The sequence below is a fragment of the Prionailurus bengalensis genome, chromosome A2, assembly GCF_016509475.1.
Source record: "Prionailurus bengalensis isolate Pbe53 chromosome A2, Fcat_Pben_1.1_paternal_pri, whole genome shotgun sequence".
In the NCBI taxonomy this organism is placed as follows: Eukaryota; Metazoa; Chordata; class Mammalia; order Carnivora; family Felidae; genus Prionailurus; species Prionailurus bengalensis.
The window spans coordinates 19088939-19104682 of record NC_057348.1 but is presented as its reverse complement, the minus strand read 5'-3'; the positions used below and the strand labels follow the sequence as shown (position 1 = coordinate 19104682).

The following is a 15744-nucleotide window of genomic DNA, read 5'->3' as shown; positions in this document are numbered from 1 at the left end:
CAAGGCCCCACTTCCCCCACATGGTTTGCCTGCCCTGCTCCTGCAGAGTGGGCAGAGGGGGAAGGAGGAAGGGGTGCTCCCGTGGATGCCGGTTCTCAAGGACCGGGGTTGTCCACCAGGGGACGCTGTTCTGGGGCTAGCCAACATCTTGGCCACATGGTGGCAGCAGAGAATCAACTGTTGACTGCTGCACCCCAATCCTCAAAACGAGTGGACAGGGTGATCAAGGAGGGCCCTTGAAGTCTCCTCCCAACCTACAGAAGTCTCTCTGAATGTAGTACCGGGACCCAGGAAACTGTCTCAGTGCCAGCAGAGAATGTTTCATTTCAGTTTTACCCAGCATGAGTGTCTTTAATCATGTTGACTGTGGAACACATGATTTTTTTTATGGGTATTTATTCATTTCCGGGCCAATTCTAGTTAGAGAAGGGAGTGCCATTTATGATGCCTGAGGCTCTGAATCCTCCCAGCACTGGGTGTGGCTGCCCAATCCTGTTTCCTCTCTCTCCCAGGTGCTCACTGAGCTCCAGCCCCAAGGGGGAGGGGAGTTCAGCACTAGGAATGGGGAAAGTGGGGAGTCAGGTATTCAGAGTCAGCTGTGCTAGAGTGGGTATAGCATATGATCTGTGGGACCCACAAAATGGACCAGGCATTGACTGGATCAGGAGGGCTTCCTGGAGGTGGTGCCATCTAAAAGCTGCAAGAGAAGGAAAGGAAAAAGGTGCTCCTGGAAGGAGGAACAAGGAATGTTGTCTGGATAGGGGAGTAGAGGAGATACAGCTCCAAAAATCAGGCTGAATGAATCCTGCTGGGCTGAAAACTCCTCTCTCCCCCACCCCTCTTATGCTCCAAAGCCCTGGGACCCACAGTTCACAGGTCCCTCAGACCTCAGTGTAGGGCCACCCTATGAAGCTTCCCCTCCCTCCAGGGTTAAGGCCCACCTGGCTAAGGGGGCTGTCAGGCTGACAAGGTCCCCCAGAGCCCCCTTTAAATGTTAGGAAGAACCAGTTATCAAGGAGCAACCGCTGAAGTCCATGTACAAGAGGGAAGGTTGCCTCTCCTCCCCCCAACCCCATATGCCTCATTCAAACTGAAGAGAGAACTGTGGGCAGTCATCTAGTTAGAACTATATCCTCATTTCAGGGATGGAGAGACTCAGGCCCAGCATAGCTTACAGAGCAGGTTAGAGGTGCCCTGTCAAAGCCCATGTTTCCCCCATATCAGGGGGGCACTGCAGCACAGCCAGCAAAGGCAGCCAGCACTGTGTGTTTTGTTAGCCCCATCCTGCAGCTTCTGCCTACTGAGGCAGTGGTGGAGGGACCATAGCTAGGGTTGGGCCTCCCCATAAGCTGCCTCTCCTCTGACTCTAATGTCCAGCCAGCAGGGTAGGTCCTAACTCATAACCTCTACTGCCTTGGGCAGGCAGGGGACAATGCATCTTCCTGTGATACCATCCAGTCATTGACATCCCAGGGCAGGCCCAGAAAAGGATGGCCCCTGCCCTGAGAGGGTTTCACTACTCCCGGGGGCCCCCACCTCTCCCCTCCAGTCCTCCACACATTCTTGGTCTCTCAGGGGCCTCCAGGCCCTGTTCTGGAACCAGCGTCTGAGTGTGTTGGCTGTATACTGGTGCCAAGGGCAAAAATAAGCCAGGTGGTCCTCAAACCCTCACTGGTGCTGGGGTGACTAACGACCCCTCCTCACTTCAGCCCAGTCGGTCGTGAGCGGCGGGAAGGGAAGGCTCAGACTTTCCTACCTCTCTCTGGGCCACTCCAGGCACACTCACCACATGCCACTGAGAAAAACGCCCCCAAGAGAAGGTGTAGGTAACAGGCTTTCGGAGGCCTGGAGAGTCGGGTTGGGGGAGGGGCTGGCTAGGCCGAGCCTTCAACGGGCCCCGCCCACAGTTCCGCCCACGCACCCTGGCCCCGCCAGCCCCGCCCTGTGCCCTCCTGCCGACTTTGCTCAGAGTGCCTGCTTGGAGCAGCAGCTGGGGCAGGCAGGTGAGGGGGCCTCTTCGTTCACTGGCGGTGTGTATGTCCACCTGGTGCCAGGTGCTCAGACCCGAGGGCAGGGGAGGGCGCTGGACATCACGCTGGGGGTGGGTCAGCTGCCCGAGGGCTTTCAGGACCGGCTGCGGACTCAGGTCCCAACTGGGACCTTGAGTCTGCTCCCAGCCAGGCCCAGGCCTCCAAGAGTCCCTGCAGGGACCCAGGTGGGCCTCGATGGAGCTTCTCTCGCCGCCGTCACAGCCTTCACTGTTATTGCTGCTGCTACTGCTGCCACCACTGCTGGCCAGAGAGTCCTGGCAGTGTCCGCGCACCCCCTACGCCGCCTTGCGCGATTTTGACGTCGAGTACAAGGTGCCCAGCTTCTCGGCCGGAGGTCCGGTACAGGCCATAGCGACCTACGAGGGAGGCAGGGACGGGAGTGCCGTGTTCGTGGCTACACGCAATCGCCTGCACGTGCTTGGGCCTGGCCTGCAGCCAGTAGAGAGCCTGGCCACAGGTCCTGTTGGAGACCCGGGCTGTCAGACGTGTGCGGCCTGTGGCCCGGGCCCCCACAGCCCGCAGGGAGACACAGATGCACAGGTGCTGGTGCTGGAGCCAGCTCTGCCCGCACTAGTCAGCTGTGGCTCGAGCCTGCATGGGCGCTGCTTCCTGCACGAGCTAGAGCCCCAAGGGACAGCCCTGCACCTGGCACCGCCAGCCTGCCTCTTCTCCGCCAACCACAACCAGCCCGAGGACTGCCCTGACTGTGTGGCCAGTCCTCTGGGCACCCTCGTGACCGTGGTTGAGCAGGGCCATGCCTCCTACTTCTACGTGGCATCCTCACTGGATGAGACGGTGGCCTCGAGCTTCAGCCCCCGCTCAGTGTCGATCCGGCGCCTCAAGGCCGATGCCTCAGGATTCGCACCGGGGTTTGCCGCGCTGTCCGTGCTGCCGGAGCACCTCGCTTCCTATCCTATCCAGTACGTGTACAGTTTCCGCGCCAGAGCCTTTGTCTATTTCCTGAAGGTGCAGCGGGCCAGCGTGGCAGCTGCCCCGGAAGCCTTGCACACACGCCTGGCACGGCTCAGCGCTGCTGAGCCCGAGCTGGGCGACTACCGCGAGCTCGTTCTCGACTGCCGATTCGCACCCAAACGCCGGCGCCGCGGGGCCACTGAGGGAGGACAGCCCTACCCAGTGCTGAGGGCGGCCCACACAGCTCCAGTGGGCAGCAAGCTAGCTGCTGAGCTGAGCATCGCTGAGGGCCAAGAAGTGCTATTTGGCGTCTTCGTGGCTAGCAGAGACAGCAGTCCCGGTGTGAATCCCAACTCTGTCGTCTGTGCCTTTCCCATCGACCTAGTGGACACTCTCATCGAGCATGGTGTGGAGCGCTGTTGTGAGCCTCCTGTCCCCCCTGGCATCCGGCGAGGCCTCGACTTCTTCCAGTCGCCTAGTTTTTGCCCCAACCCGGTGAGCAGAAAGAAGGGGCCCTCACCTGTGAGCAGGTGGTAGAATCCAGTAAGAGGGTCTGGGAGGGAGGGAGAAGGACAGGAGGGAAGACGTTTCTCTTCCACCCAGTTCCTTAGTGCTGGGGGCAGGTGGGGGTGTGGAGGGCGTGAGGGAATCAGCCAAGCACAGGCTATACTGGAGGCTCACCTACTAGCCAGACTAGTCTCTGTTTCTCCTCCATTTTGCTCTTCACTCTCTTAGGTACTATGGCCTCTGATTTTTTTAGGTAGTTTCCTAGATTGTGTGAGAAGCAGATTGCATCACAACTGTCTGGCAGAGACACTGCCTAACTCCGGTACAATGATCCCCTCCTACCTGCCCACCACACATACCCTCAAGGACATACACAGAGAAATAGCCCCCCACACAAGCAGATGCTAACAGATTCACACAGATACGGCTGCTCACCAACACAGTTTCTCTTTCCCTTTGGAAGCACTGTTTTGTTCCGCTTTCCAAAGAGGGTGGGGCAGGAGTTGTCAGAGGATGCCCCCACCCCATTCCAGGGAGCCTCCTGGGCCTTGGAAGTTTGGGGGCTTGTCAGAGAGCCTGCATGACTTGGGCTTCACAGACACACTCGTCCCTGATTGTCCTCTGTGGAGTGACTGGGGGAGGACCAAGGACATGGTGGGAAGGCAACTTGGCTCTAGTAGATTCCAGGAAGCTCACCCCAGTCTTGTGCAAACAACTGTAAACATCTGGGAATGAGTAAAGGCTTAGGAGGGGCTGGTTGGAAGTGGTTCACCATGAAGGAGTCCCAGACTTTCTTTCACTATGGTTGGGTCCCTGCTCTAGTTCCCCATCTCACCCCAAGTAAGAGGTCTCCCGGCCATCGCTGAATTGAGGGCTTTTCCCAGCAGACCCTACCCAGGTTCTCTCCAGCCATGGTGTCAGGGAGCTGGAACAGAGACAAACAGAACATTCCTTAAAATGCTAAGGACAAAACCCAAACTGAGAGCCATGGAAACAGTCCTACCCTAGCTTGTAAGAGGTAAAACCAATACAATGGGGTGAACAGCACTGGATAAGTGGTCTTTCAGTGAGCTCACTCACAGTCACTGCTCTGAGTCTTTGGCTGCCCTGTGGCTCTGCTACTTCTGTGACGTTCCCCACTGACTCCTTTCTGGCTCTTACTAATGCCTCAGAGGTGGAAGGAGAATGTACGAACAGCGAGGAGTAGGGCATCTCCAGCTTCCCTCCCTCAGCTGAGTCCATCTGGGTTGAGGAGGCCCTACGGGGGGAGAGCCCTCGTCAGGGCCTGGGCAGCCCTGCCTGCCCTCCTCTCTTCCTTCTGGGGGAGTCTGAACCTCTCACGGACTTGGCTGGTGGTCAGTGGGTCAGAAGACATCCAGCATGAGTTGGCAGTGCTAGGTTCGAGGAGGACTGATATCAAGATGGCCCACAGGCTGGCCAGGGAGGTGTGTGAACCAGCCTGTACAGTGTTTGTCCAGTGACTGGGCATGTAGCCTCCAGGGCAACACCCACTGTGTGCTGATTGTGGCTGGCCTCAGGAAGCCTGTGGGACACTGAGCTGGCACCTGCCTTCCATGGGTTCAGGTGGGATTTGACTCTGGAGCAGTCACCCTCCTTTGTGGGGCACTGGACACTTGAGTCATGCTCTTAGGAGCCACAGGCTGGCTTATAGACTAACCTGAAAACCCAGAGCTAAGTCCTGGGACCCAGGGGCAAGCAGACAGGGGTGTGGTCCTGATCAGGGTAGGGCCTCTTTGCCACCCCTCAGCCCCACCTGTTCCTGAGTCATGCTAAAAACACCCGCTGGCTTCCGGCTAAGGTCAGGCCCCTTTCCAGCCTCAAGTGAGGACAGAGTCCCAGTTCCCACCCATCCAGGCTACAGACCTAGAGTGTGTGGAATTTCTGTGCCCAGCTCTGCACCCCCAGGGCTCCTGATCAGCACTGAGGTCTCAGGACTAGGTTAAGCACACTTGGTTTGATGGGAGCCCCAGGGCTGGCAAGGGAATGTCGCAAGCCCCAAGGCTACTGAGCCCTGCCTGTGCTTTGCACCCAGCTCCAATGCCTTGCATCATACCCTGATATGATTTCCCAGAAGCTTCCACAGTCCTGCCTTGGTGCCTTGAGTGCAGTCCCCCAAAACACCTTCCTATTAAGAACAGGTGACAGGTGTTTCCCAATCCCTGGGGCCTAGCCTTCAGGCCTTGGGTTTTCCCTTTTGTATCTGAAGGGGATTCAGGTTGCAGCTGGAGGTACAGGAAGATCTTTGGAGTTTCAGGGAGAAGAACCATGTTACCAGCCCCATGCTGGCCAATTAATTTCAGAGTTTAGCCACCTTAGGCTGGAGAGAAACTGAAGCCCCCAAAGGGGACAGGGTTTGCTGAAGTACAGGGAATAACCAGCAGGGGGCAGAAGAGGACTCTGCTCAAGAGCTCAGACTTCTTGCCTGGCTCCTCTCCTGAGGGCCTATAAGGCCTTGGACAAGTGACCAAACGGTTTCTGAGCTCATTTCCTTATCTGCAAAATAGGGGTGTTGAAAGCACCCACTTTACACAGTGGTTGTGAGGCAAGAATGAGGTTGGGTCTGTGAGACTCTAAGTCATTATCAGAATGGACATGGCAGGTCAGGGCAAGGCATAGCAGATGCTGCCCTTCCAGCCTGGGCCTTCCTTACTGGACTTACTACCTCTGAGAGCCCCATAGGTGGGAGGGGGTGGGTAAGTGGCAGACCTGGAGTCTTATCTAGCCAAGTCAGGTAAGGGATGGGGGTTTGGGCTGCTGTGGTCACTGACAGAGATCCCAAGGGGTCAATGTGTGAGGATGAGCCCTGACTCCTTACCCGACTCTCCTCAGCCTGGCCTGGAGGCCCCCAGCCCCAACACCAGCTGCCATCACTTTCCTCTGCTGGTTAGCAGCAGCCTATCACGTGTGGACCTCTTCAACGGGCTATTAGGACCAGTACGGGTCACTGCACTGCATGTGACACGCCTTGACAATGTCACAGTGGCCCACATGGGCACAACTGATGGGCGCATCCTGCAGGTAGGACCCCCATCTCCACAGCTCCTTGTTCCTGGGTCCCCTTCCCCATTTCCATTTTGCTCACAGCTAACCTATCCCAGGTGGAGCTGGCCAGATCTCTCAACTACTTACTGTATGTGTCCAACTTCTCACTGGGCAGCAACAGGCAGCCCATACAACGAGATGTCAGTCGCCTTGGAGACCACCTGTTCTTTTCCTCCGGGGAGCAGGTAAGGTGGGACTAGGGTAGGGCCTGGGGCCAGGGCTGTGGAAACAAAGCCTCCCCATCTAATCCAGGGAGGCACTGACATACAGGTCTCACCACCCTGACCTACAATGGGACCAGGCAGTCTCTGGGTCTAGTTCTCCCTCCAGCCACCCCTGAACCACCCCTCTGCCACTCCAAGGTCTTCCAGGTACCTATCCAGGGCCCTGGCTGCCACCACTTCCTCACCTGTGGGAGTTGTCTGCGGGCACAGCGTTTCATGGGCTGTGGCTGGTGTGGGGGCATGTGTGGCCGGCAGGAGGAGTGTCCTGGCTCCTGGCAACAGGATCATTGTCCACCTGAGCTTACTGAGGTATGACTTGCTTGGCAGGGCCCAGGTAAGGGTAGGACAAGCTGGGCCTGGAGTGGGGGTCAGCATGTGTTAACCATGATCCTCAGGCCTGGAATGTCCCCGATATCAACAAGGAGGGTATTCTTGTCAGAGGGGATGGCACATGCAAAGACTTAGAGGCAGAAAAGTGCCTGAGTGAGGACTACAAGTGACCTAGGAGACTTGGAGGGAGGACAGGCAAGGGGCATAGTAGAAAACTCTGGGAAAAGCAGACAGCTGAGAGCCTGGATGCACACAGGGACTCAGGCTCTCTCCCTCTCTTCAGTTCTACCCCCAGAGTGGACCCCTAAGGGGCAGCACAAGGCTGACCCTGTGTGGCTCCAACTTCTACCTGCACCCTGCTGATCTGGTGCCTGAGGGCACCCATCAGGTCACCGTGGGCCAAAGTCCCTGCCGACTGCTGCCCAAGGACAGCCCAAACCTCAGGTACAAGCTGGTATCTGTGCTTCCTGTCCCTGACAGGGGTGACCAAGCAGCCCCTTCCCTGTGAGACCCTGTCTTCTGCTTACTGGGGCAAGGAGATATCAGGCAAACTGCAGTGACTCTGGTTGCTTGGTGTCTAAGGAGACCTCTCTGTCCCTGCTTGAGCCTGCATATGCCCTACCTGTCTGTTGAGTCATGGAACTGGGCAAGGTTAGTCCCTGCCTCACCAGATCCTGCTTACCTTGGAGGAAGGCACGAGTAAAGAGATACCATCCTCAGGCTCAGAGGAGACCTGTGGTATGTAGCAGGCATACAGCCAGGCCTGTGTGACCCCTGGCTGACCTTGGGTTCCCCTGGTACCCTAGCCCAGTGCCCCGGAAAGACTTTGTAGAGGAGCTTGAGTGTGAGCTGGAGCCCTTGGGCATGCAGCCAGCCGGGCCCGCCAACATCAGCCTCACTGTGACCAACATGCCACCAGGCAAGCACTTCCAAGTGGATGGCACCTCCATGCTGCAAGGCTTCTCTTTCATGGTGAGGCCACCTTGCCTTGTCTGTACCCTTGGCCAGCCAGGCAATGTGGGCAAGGAAGGGCTTGGAGTGGAAGGCCTTTTATGCCAAGCTAAGCCACCTCTATGTCTTCTTAGGAGCCAGTGCTGACAGCAGTAAAACCCCTCTTTGGCCCACGGGCAGGGGGCACCCGCCTCACCTTTGAAGGCAAAGGCCTGTCTTTAGGCACCAGTCAGATGGTGCTGGTCAATGGGACTGAGTGCCCACTGGAACAGTAAGTGCCAACATGCAAGGGGAGGGGAGGCCACAGGGCTCCCCACACAGGGAGCCCTTACCAGGTGGGCCTTGGATCCTACCAGGGCAGAGAGAACAGAGCTCAAATGGTCAGTGTAGGGAGCAGGTCCAGGAGGAAGGGTCTGTTGCCCCCTCCAGCCCACGGGTGGTTTGGGGATGGTGAGAGAGCCCATCACAGAGTTAATTGGCTCTAGCCAAGGCTTTGGGGAACCTTTTCTGCCCTGCCTTCTTCTTGGAAGCCTTAAAGACCCTGTCTTCAAACAGACTCATTGATAATGGGCAGGGTGGGAAGATGACCAACAGAAGAACTGAGAGGGATTGGCAGACCTTAAAGGAGGTGGGTCTGGCCATCACCTGGAGGGTGATCCTGAGACCAATCCTCCCACCCCTACCCCCACCCCGTTCTGCAGGGTCAGCGAGGGGCAGCTCTTATGTACTACGCCCCCTGGGGCTGCTATGGCCAGGGTTCCCATTCACCTGCAGGTGGGGGGCGCTGTGGTGCCAGGCTCCTGGACCTTCCACTACCTGGAAGACCCCATTGTGCTGGGCATCAGCCCCAACTGTGGCTACATGTAAGTGCCACCCCCTTGCCCACTCTGGTCTCCTAAGGAATGAGGGAGGCAGCCTCAGAGAGCACCCCAAGCCCACCACATTGCTTTCCTCCACAGTGGCTCCCATGTCACCATCCATGGCCAGCATCTGACTTCAGCGTGGCACCTAGTGCTGTCATTCCATGATGGGCTTATGGCAGTGGAAAACAGGGTGAGCTGTCACTGGCAGCTGCCAAATGGACACTAGCCAGGAGGGAGGAAGGCTGGATTAATCCTCTGAGGTCTAGCTCTACCCCGTGCTGGGCTGAGGAGACTGGGGTGGCCGTAGGTGGGATGCCTGGCTAACCACTCTCGCATGGGCCCTAGCAGTGTACAGGGGACCTCCCAGAGCAGCATCGGTGCCGCCTGCCCGAATATGTCGTCCGAAGCCCCCAGGGGTGGGTAACAGGGAACCTGAGTGCCTGGGGGGATGGAGCTGCTGGCTTCACGCAGCCCGGCTTTCGCTTCCTGCCCCCACCCCATCCACCCACCACTGACTTTGCCCCACTGAAGCCCGAGGAGCACGCTGTTAAGTTTGAGGTAAGTGTGGGGGATGGAGGTCAGGGACGGTGAAGGGTTAGGGCTGAACCCTTGCCCAGAGGAGATGGGGGGACTGGCCAGTCCTTATGACTCTCTGCAGTATATTGGGCTGGGCGCTGTGGCTGATTGTGTGGATGTGAACGTGACCGTGGGTGGTAAGAGCTGCCAGCATGAGCTCCGGGGGGATGTGGTCATCTGCCCTCTGCCTTCCTCCCTGCAACTTGACAAGGATGGCGCCCCACTGCAGGTAGGCAGCTCAGCTGGCTCTCCACATGAGACATGGGCCAGGGCTTGCAGGCTGGGCCTGAGCTGCCACCTGCCCCCAGGTCTGTGTGGATGATGGATGTCACATCCTGGGCAGGGTGATACGGCCAGGCCCAGAGGGGGTCCCACAGAGGCTACTCCTTGGTGTCCTGCTGGCCCTGCTCCTGCTTGTGGCTGCACTGGCCGCTGCGCTGATCTTCAACTACTGGCGGAGGAAACAACTGGGTGAGCTCTCCACTCCCCTCCTGACTTGGCCTATACCAAACCATGGCATCTCCAAGTCCTCTTTCTGCCCAGGCCTTGGAGGTCTGCCCATACCTCCTGGGGACTGAGTTTGGAGAGGCTGGCCACCAGGGGCTGTCTTTCCACAGTCCTTTCTCCAAACCTAGATGACCTGGCATCCTTGGACCGGACCACTGGAGCCATCCCCTTGCCTGCACTCCGCTCAGGTTCTGACTACAGAAATGGCCTTGGTGAGATGGGGGAGGTGCTGAAAGCTGGGGCCACACTCTCTGTTCCACAGGTCCCTCACTTCCTCTCCTCCACAGCAGCCCCTGCCACTCATGGTCTGGATTCCACCACACAGAGCCACAAAGCATCCGTCTCAGACAGTGGGGACGGGTCCTGTGTCCCACTGTTGCAGACAGAGTCCATCCAGCTTGGGGACTTAGACTCTGCACTCCTGACCGAGGTCAAGGATGTGCTGATCTCACATGAGCAGGTGGTAACCCACAGGGACAGAATCATTGGCAAAGGTATGGGGGCCAAGCCAGGTGGGGCTGGGGCAGAGATGGAGTCCTGAGATGACATGGACTCAAGGGGCATTTGGGCAGGACTCTGCTCTGGCCTTTCCACCAACCTTTGTGACCTTGGGAATACCACGTAACCTCTCTGAGCCTCCATTTGCTCATCTGTGAAATAGTAATTAGTTCTGTCTTCAGTGGATTCTGGTGCAGATTAAGTAGGCATGGGAGGGGTGCAGGCTCTGTCATTATGTAGCTGCTATTTGTTTTTAATGTCACATCGGCCAGTTGGTGCTCTGAGGTTTGGTTGCCAATGAGAGGGTGTGGTGTGCACCCTGAGCATTGGGGCCCTCTCACCATCTCCCCCTCACCAGGCCACTTTGGAGTTGTCTACCATGGAGAATACACAGACAAGGACCAGAATCGAATCCATTGTGCCATAAAGTCGCTGAGTCGTAAGTAGGGAAGAGGCTAGGAAGATCCCCGTCCCTGCTGTGCTACCGCCTTGCTGAGTAACCCTGAACAGGAGCACTTTCTTCTCCATTTCTCCATCTGACCCTGGCAAAGGGTCTTCCTGCCCTGAGTCTGACTCAAGCCACTCCACAGGCATCACAGAGGTGCAGGAGGTGGAGGCCTTCCTGAGCGAGGGGCTGCTCATGCGTGGTCTGCACCACCCAAATGTGCTGGCTCTCATCGGTATTGTGCTGCCCCCTGAAGGGCTGCCCCAGGTGCTGCTACCCTATATGCATCATGGAGACCTGCTTCAGTTCATCCGCTCACCCCAGCGGGTCAGTGCTCGGGTCAGGAGACTTGGGCAGCAGCTGGGGATGAGTTGCTATGCCCTTGCCTACCGACCCACCTGTGCCCCTAGAACCCCACGGTGAAGGACCTCATCAGCTTCGGCCTTCAAGTAGCCCGTGGCATGGAGTACCTGGCAGAGCAGAAGTTTGTGCACAGGGACCTGGCTGCTCGGAACTGCATGTGAGGGGCCAGAGCATTTGGGGTGAAGGAAGGGGGCAGGGCACCAGGGTGCACAGCTGCCCAAAGGCATCTCAGGGAAGGGCCCACGCTCCAGCCCTTGCTGTGCAGCCCTGGGCATGTCCTCCCCTCTCTGGGCCTCAGTTCTCCTATCTGCCCAGTGCAGGCTTAGATAGGACACGGTGGTTCTGAAACCCTGTGAAGGCCTGGAGTAAATGGGTTTAGGGCCAGGTGGGGGCCAGTCCTGAGTATGATCCCCTGCTCTCAGGCTGGATGAGTCATTCACAGTCAAGGTGGCTGACTTTGGCCTGGCCCGTGGTATCCTGGACAAGGAGTACTACAGTGTTCGACAGCATCGCCATGCTCGCCTCCCTGTCAAATGGATGGCACTGGAGAGCCTGCAGACTTACAGATTCACCACCAAGTCTGATGTGGTGAGGCCCCACCTGCCCCAGAGTCCACATGGCCTCAGTGTCCTGGGAGAGCACTTGGCCTTGCCCTTTTAGGTCCAGATGATGATCTGAGCCCAGGGAATCCCTAAGCTGAGCAGCCCCCGCAGCCCATTTGCCCCTCTTGAGCAGGTCTAAGATAGAGCCCTCTTGCCACGGCAAGAGGGGGCTCTGAACTCATTGGCTCCTTGCAGACAGTACAGGGCCTACAGGCCCAACTCTGGGCAGGGTCTGGTGATGAGAAGAGACTGAGGAAAGATGCGTATGAGATACTGAGGAGCGGGCTCTGATTGATTTCCAGCTGGAGGACTCTAGGAGATAGAGGACCTGGGGGGCCCACCTGTCCCCAAATTTGGGGTAAGAGTTGAGTCTCCTTTCTCCTTCCCACAGTGGTCATTTGGTGTGCTGCTGTGGGAGCTGCTGACACGGGGCGCCCCACCATACCCCCACATTGACCCTTTTGACCTCACTCACTTCCTGGCCCAGGGTCGACGCCTGCCCCAGCCTGAATATTGTCCTGATTCTCTGTGAGTATGTGGAGGTGGTGGTGGGCGGGAGCTGGGCCCCAGAGACAAGGAAGGGACAGGAGACAGTGTTCTTGCCTGGCTCTCGGACTGATCCTCTGGTTGACCTGGAAAGGGACCCTCTCTGGACCTCAGTTTCCTCATCTGTGGACTGGTTCCACCAGCATTTGGGGCTGAGTGCTGGGAGGAGATCATGGTTGCCATGGTAACAGTACTCCCCACTCAGAGTCTGGGTTGAGGCCAGTGATTTGATTTCTCAGCACTCCTCACCCCACCCCCGCTAAGGGGGGCCTGTTTTCCATCTTTTCCATTCATTTAACCTCAAAGAGAGGTTCCATTAGCTCCCACACTAGCCCCCACCCCCAACATCTCCCTACTGGATATAGTTTCAGATTCCCTGATCCCAAGGGATGGTGACAACTATGAAACAGTCACTGTGCCTGCCCAGTGGGTCTGTGCCGGGGTTCAGCTTCAGAAGCAGTACACGTGCCTTGTCTGTGCCCAGATCTTTGTGGTTAGAACAGGAAGAACCAGGTCACAGGTAAAGGTAGTTGATGATTCCAATCTCAGACTGTGCTCTAGAAGGGTACGAGTAACCCTTCTTCCCAGCCCCTGCCTGCCTTGGGTTTGATCTTTATTATTCATTTCACTAATGCCTCTGGTTTGAAGTAAGTGAAATCATCTTTACTACCCATCTGCCCCTGGGTCAGGTTCCCTGAAACAGACTCTCACCTGGAGCTATATATACAGGGAGTTTATTGATAGACTGGGGGAACCTGAGTCCTCTGAGTGGGGAGTACTATTACCATGGCAACTGTGATCTCCTCCCAGCCCCAAATGCTGATGGAAGCAGTCCACAGATGAGGAAACTGAGGCCCAGAGAGGGTCCCTTTCCAGGTCAACCAAAGGATCAGTCAGAGCCAGGCAAGCAGAGAGCCCAGGGAAGCAGGACTGGGCAGGTGGAGAAGTTGGGCTGCCATGCAGATGCTGCAGAGGCTATAGCCCATCCTTGGGCTATAGCCCAGGGGGCTGCTTGATCTGGGGTGGCTCTTTGGAGTTTTAAGAAATATATATATATATATATATATATATATATATATATGTATTTTTTTATTTTATATTTTTTAATTAAAAAAATCTTTTTAATGTTTATTTATTTTGGGGAGAGAGAGACAGAGCATGAGCAGGGGAGGGGCAGAGAGAGGGGACACAGAATCTGAAGCAGGCTCCAGGCTCTGAGCTGTCAGCACAGAGCCTGACGTGGGGCTTAAACTCACAAACTGCAAGATCATGACCTGAGCTGAAGTCGGCTGCTTAACCGACTGAACACCGACTGGGCACCCAGGTGCCCCTTTTAATGTTTTTTGAGAGAGAGAGAGAGAGAGAGATAGTGTGTGAGCAGGGGAGGGGCAGAGAGAAGGGAGACACAGAATCTGAAGCAGGCTCCAGGCTCTGAGCTGTCAGCACAGAGCCCAATGTAGGGCTGGAACCCACAAACTGTGGGATTGTGACTTGAGCTGAAGTCAAACGCTTAACCAACTGAGCCATCCAGGAGCCCCAGAGTTTTACGAAATTTAGATCAAGGGGCCAGGTCCTTGTACTGGACATTAATAAGTTACTGGTCATAGTGTGAGCTTGGGGGAGGCAGTTACTTTCTGCCTGGGGTGATTCCTAGGGAGGGCTTTAGCCAAGGGTCAGCAGCACCCACTGGGAGGATGAAGGGGGATCTGGGTGGACCATCACAGCATCCACTAGACCAGACCAAGTCTCTTTTCCACTTGAGGCCTCAGTTTCCTTATCTGTAAAGTTTGGATGATGACAGTACCACCCTCAGAGTCTGAGAATTATGAGATTATTGTGTGTAGGGCACTTAGTGTCATTTAAGGCAGAGGCAGTATTTCCAAGATGAAGAGGCATGTATTGGGGCCCACCAGGTAAACCCACAGAAACAATGGCTGGGCGTCCCACATGTCCATGTCTCAGGACTTTTAATCTCCATTTCACTGGACATGGGCTTCCTTCCTAGAAGACCTAAAATGATAACTGATAGCCTGTGAGCTGCGCCTTAAGCTAAGTAAGCGCTTCACAGGCATCCTCCCACCCTATGCCGCCACAGCTCTGTGATCAGAGGAGGATCCAGAGACACAGAGAGGTTAAGAATCTTGCCCAAGATCACATTGCTCAGGTCACACCGGGGCTCAGGAGTCCAAGCTCTTAATCCCTGGGGCAATTCAACCTCTGCCACGGTGGGGAGGCAAGACTGGAACAGCAATCACAATGCTGAGAAGAGCTGCCTCTGACTGGGCAATGCTCTGCACTAGGCCCTGTTACCTGTTCTCGTTCCTGTGCGGCCTGCCAGAGGATTAAGAGCAGGTGGGCAGCCCGGAATCTCTGGGTGGGGATGTGCCCTGCCTCTGACATGCCCCTCTCCCCACAGGTACGCAGTGATGCAGCGCTGCTGGGCTGCGGACCCTGCAGGGAGACCCACATTCTCAGCGCTGGTGGAGGAAGTGGAGCACGTGGCGGCCAGGCTGCTTGGGGACCACTACGTGCAGCTGCCTGCAGCCTACGTGAACCTGGGTCCCGGTGCCTCGGATGAGGCGAACATGCACCCAGAACAGTGGCAGACCCCACCTGTGCACAAGATCGCACGTCGGCCCTGGCCTTCCTCAGAGCCACCACAGCCCACGTGACCTCTGCCCTAGGCAGGCCCCAGGGATTGGACCTGCCTAGCAGCCAGGGAGTTAATCCCAAACTGTCTCTAGGCCATGCCAGGCCAGGGGCAGCCTGAGCTGGCTTCTGCCCTGTCCCTGCCCCCTTAACTTTCAGGGGTGACAGGAGGGAGCAAGGCACTTGTCCCTTCACTCCAGAGAGGGAGCAGTGAGAATGATCCTTGATGCGAGGAGTATTTACGGCATACCTGGTGTGTGCTTGACCTTCTGGGCACAGGGGACTTAACAGTGACCGCACAGACACTGGCCCTTGAACTAGTAAATGAACCAACGAATCATCAAGTGCAAATTGTGGTCAATGCTATGAAAGAAAGACAGGCTGCTTTGAGGGAATGGAGGTCAGCTTTAGAGAGAGAATAGAGGTGAAAGAAGCCTCCCCAGGAGGTGACATTTCTGCTATAACCCTGTCAGGTAGGAACTGTGCCAGAAGCAGAGGTGGGGGAAGACAGTTTTGGGCAAAGTGAGCAGCACATGCAAAGACTCTGAGGCTGGAAAGGGGTTGGATCGGTAAGAAGGCTCCAGAGAACAGGAAGGGTAGGGCAAGGTGCTAATTCAGGTTACAGGGCCCTGGGGACTTCTTGATGGAACCAAGAGG

General features: G+C 56.6%; 1 protein-coding gene across 8 annotated transcripts; it reads left to right on the top strand.

Annotated features, from left to right (window-relative positions):
- Positions 1-1766: 1766 nt before the first annotated feature.
- Positions 1767-15431, top strand: MST1R (macrophage stimulating 1 receptor). Of its 8 annotated transcripts, none has more exons than XM_043590436.1 (20): positions 1767-3458; positions 6321-6509; positions 6590-6718; positions 6896-7066; positions 7371-7531; positions 7894-8059; positions 8173-8309; positions 8740-8901; positions 8998-9091; positions 9250-9459; positions 9560-9706; positions 9786-9948; positions 10113-10172; positions 10272-10478; positions 10841-10921; positions 11073-11254; positions 11338-11447; positions 11713-11878; positions 12284-12420; positions 14855-15431. In XM_043590436.1, exons 1-20 carry the CDS (start codon positions 2226-2228, stop codon positions 15108-15110), a joined length of 4161 nt encoding a protein of 1386 aa, XP_043446371.1. In that variant the 5' UTR covers positions 1767-2225; the 3' UTR covers positions 15111-15431. The 8 variants fall into 8 exon arrangements, with proteins under 8 accessions (XP_043446371.1, XP_043446369.1, XP_043446368.1 ...); XM_043590434.1 differs by having other exon boundaries at positions 10113-10196; positions 10275-10478; XM_043590433.1 differs by having other exon boundaries at positions 10113-10196.
- Positions 15432-15744: the final 313 nt, after the last annotated feature.

Excerpts from the sequence above, each read along its gene's own strand:
- MST1R (XM_043590429.1), top strand. The coding sequence starts at position 2,226 with ATGGAGCTTCTCTCGCCGCCGTCACAGCCTTCACTGTTATTGCTGCTG. Across the intron at positions 7,067-7,370 it reads GTCCACCTGAGCTTACTGAG|TTCTACCCCCAGAGTGGACC; the intron begins GTATGACTTGCT and ends CCCTCTCTTCAG. Across the intron at positions 9,460-9,559 it reads AGCACGCTGTTAAGTTTGAG|TATATTGGGCTGGGCGCTGT; the intron begins GTAAGTGTGGGG and ends GACTCTCTGCAG.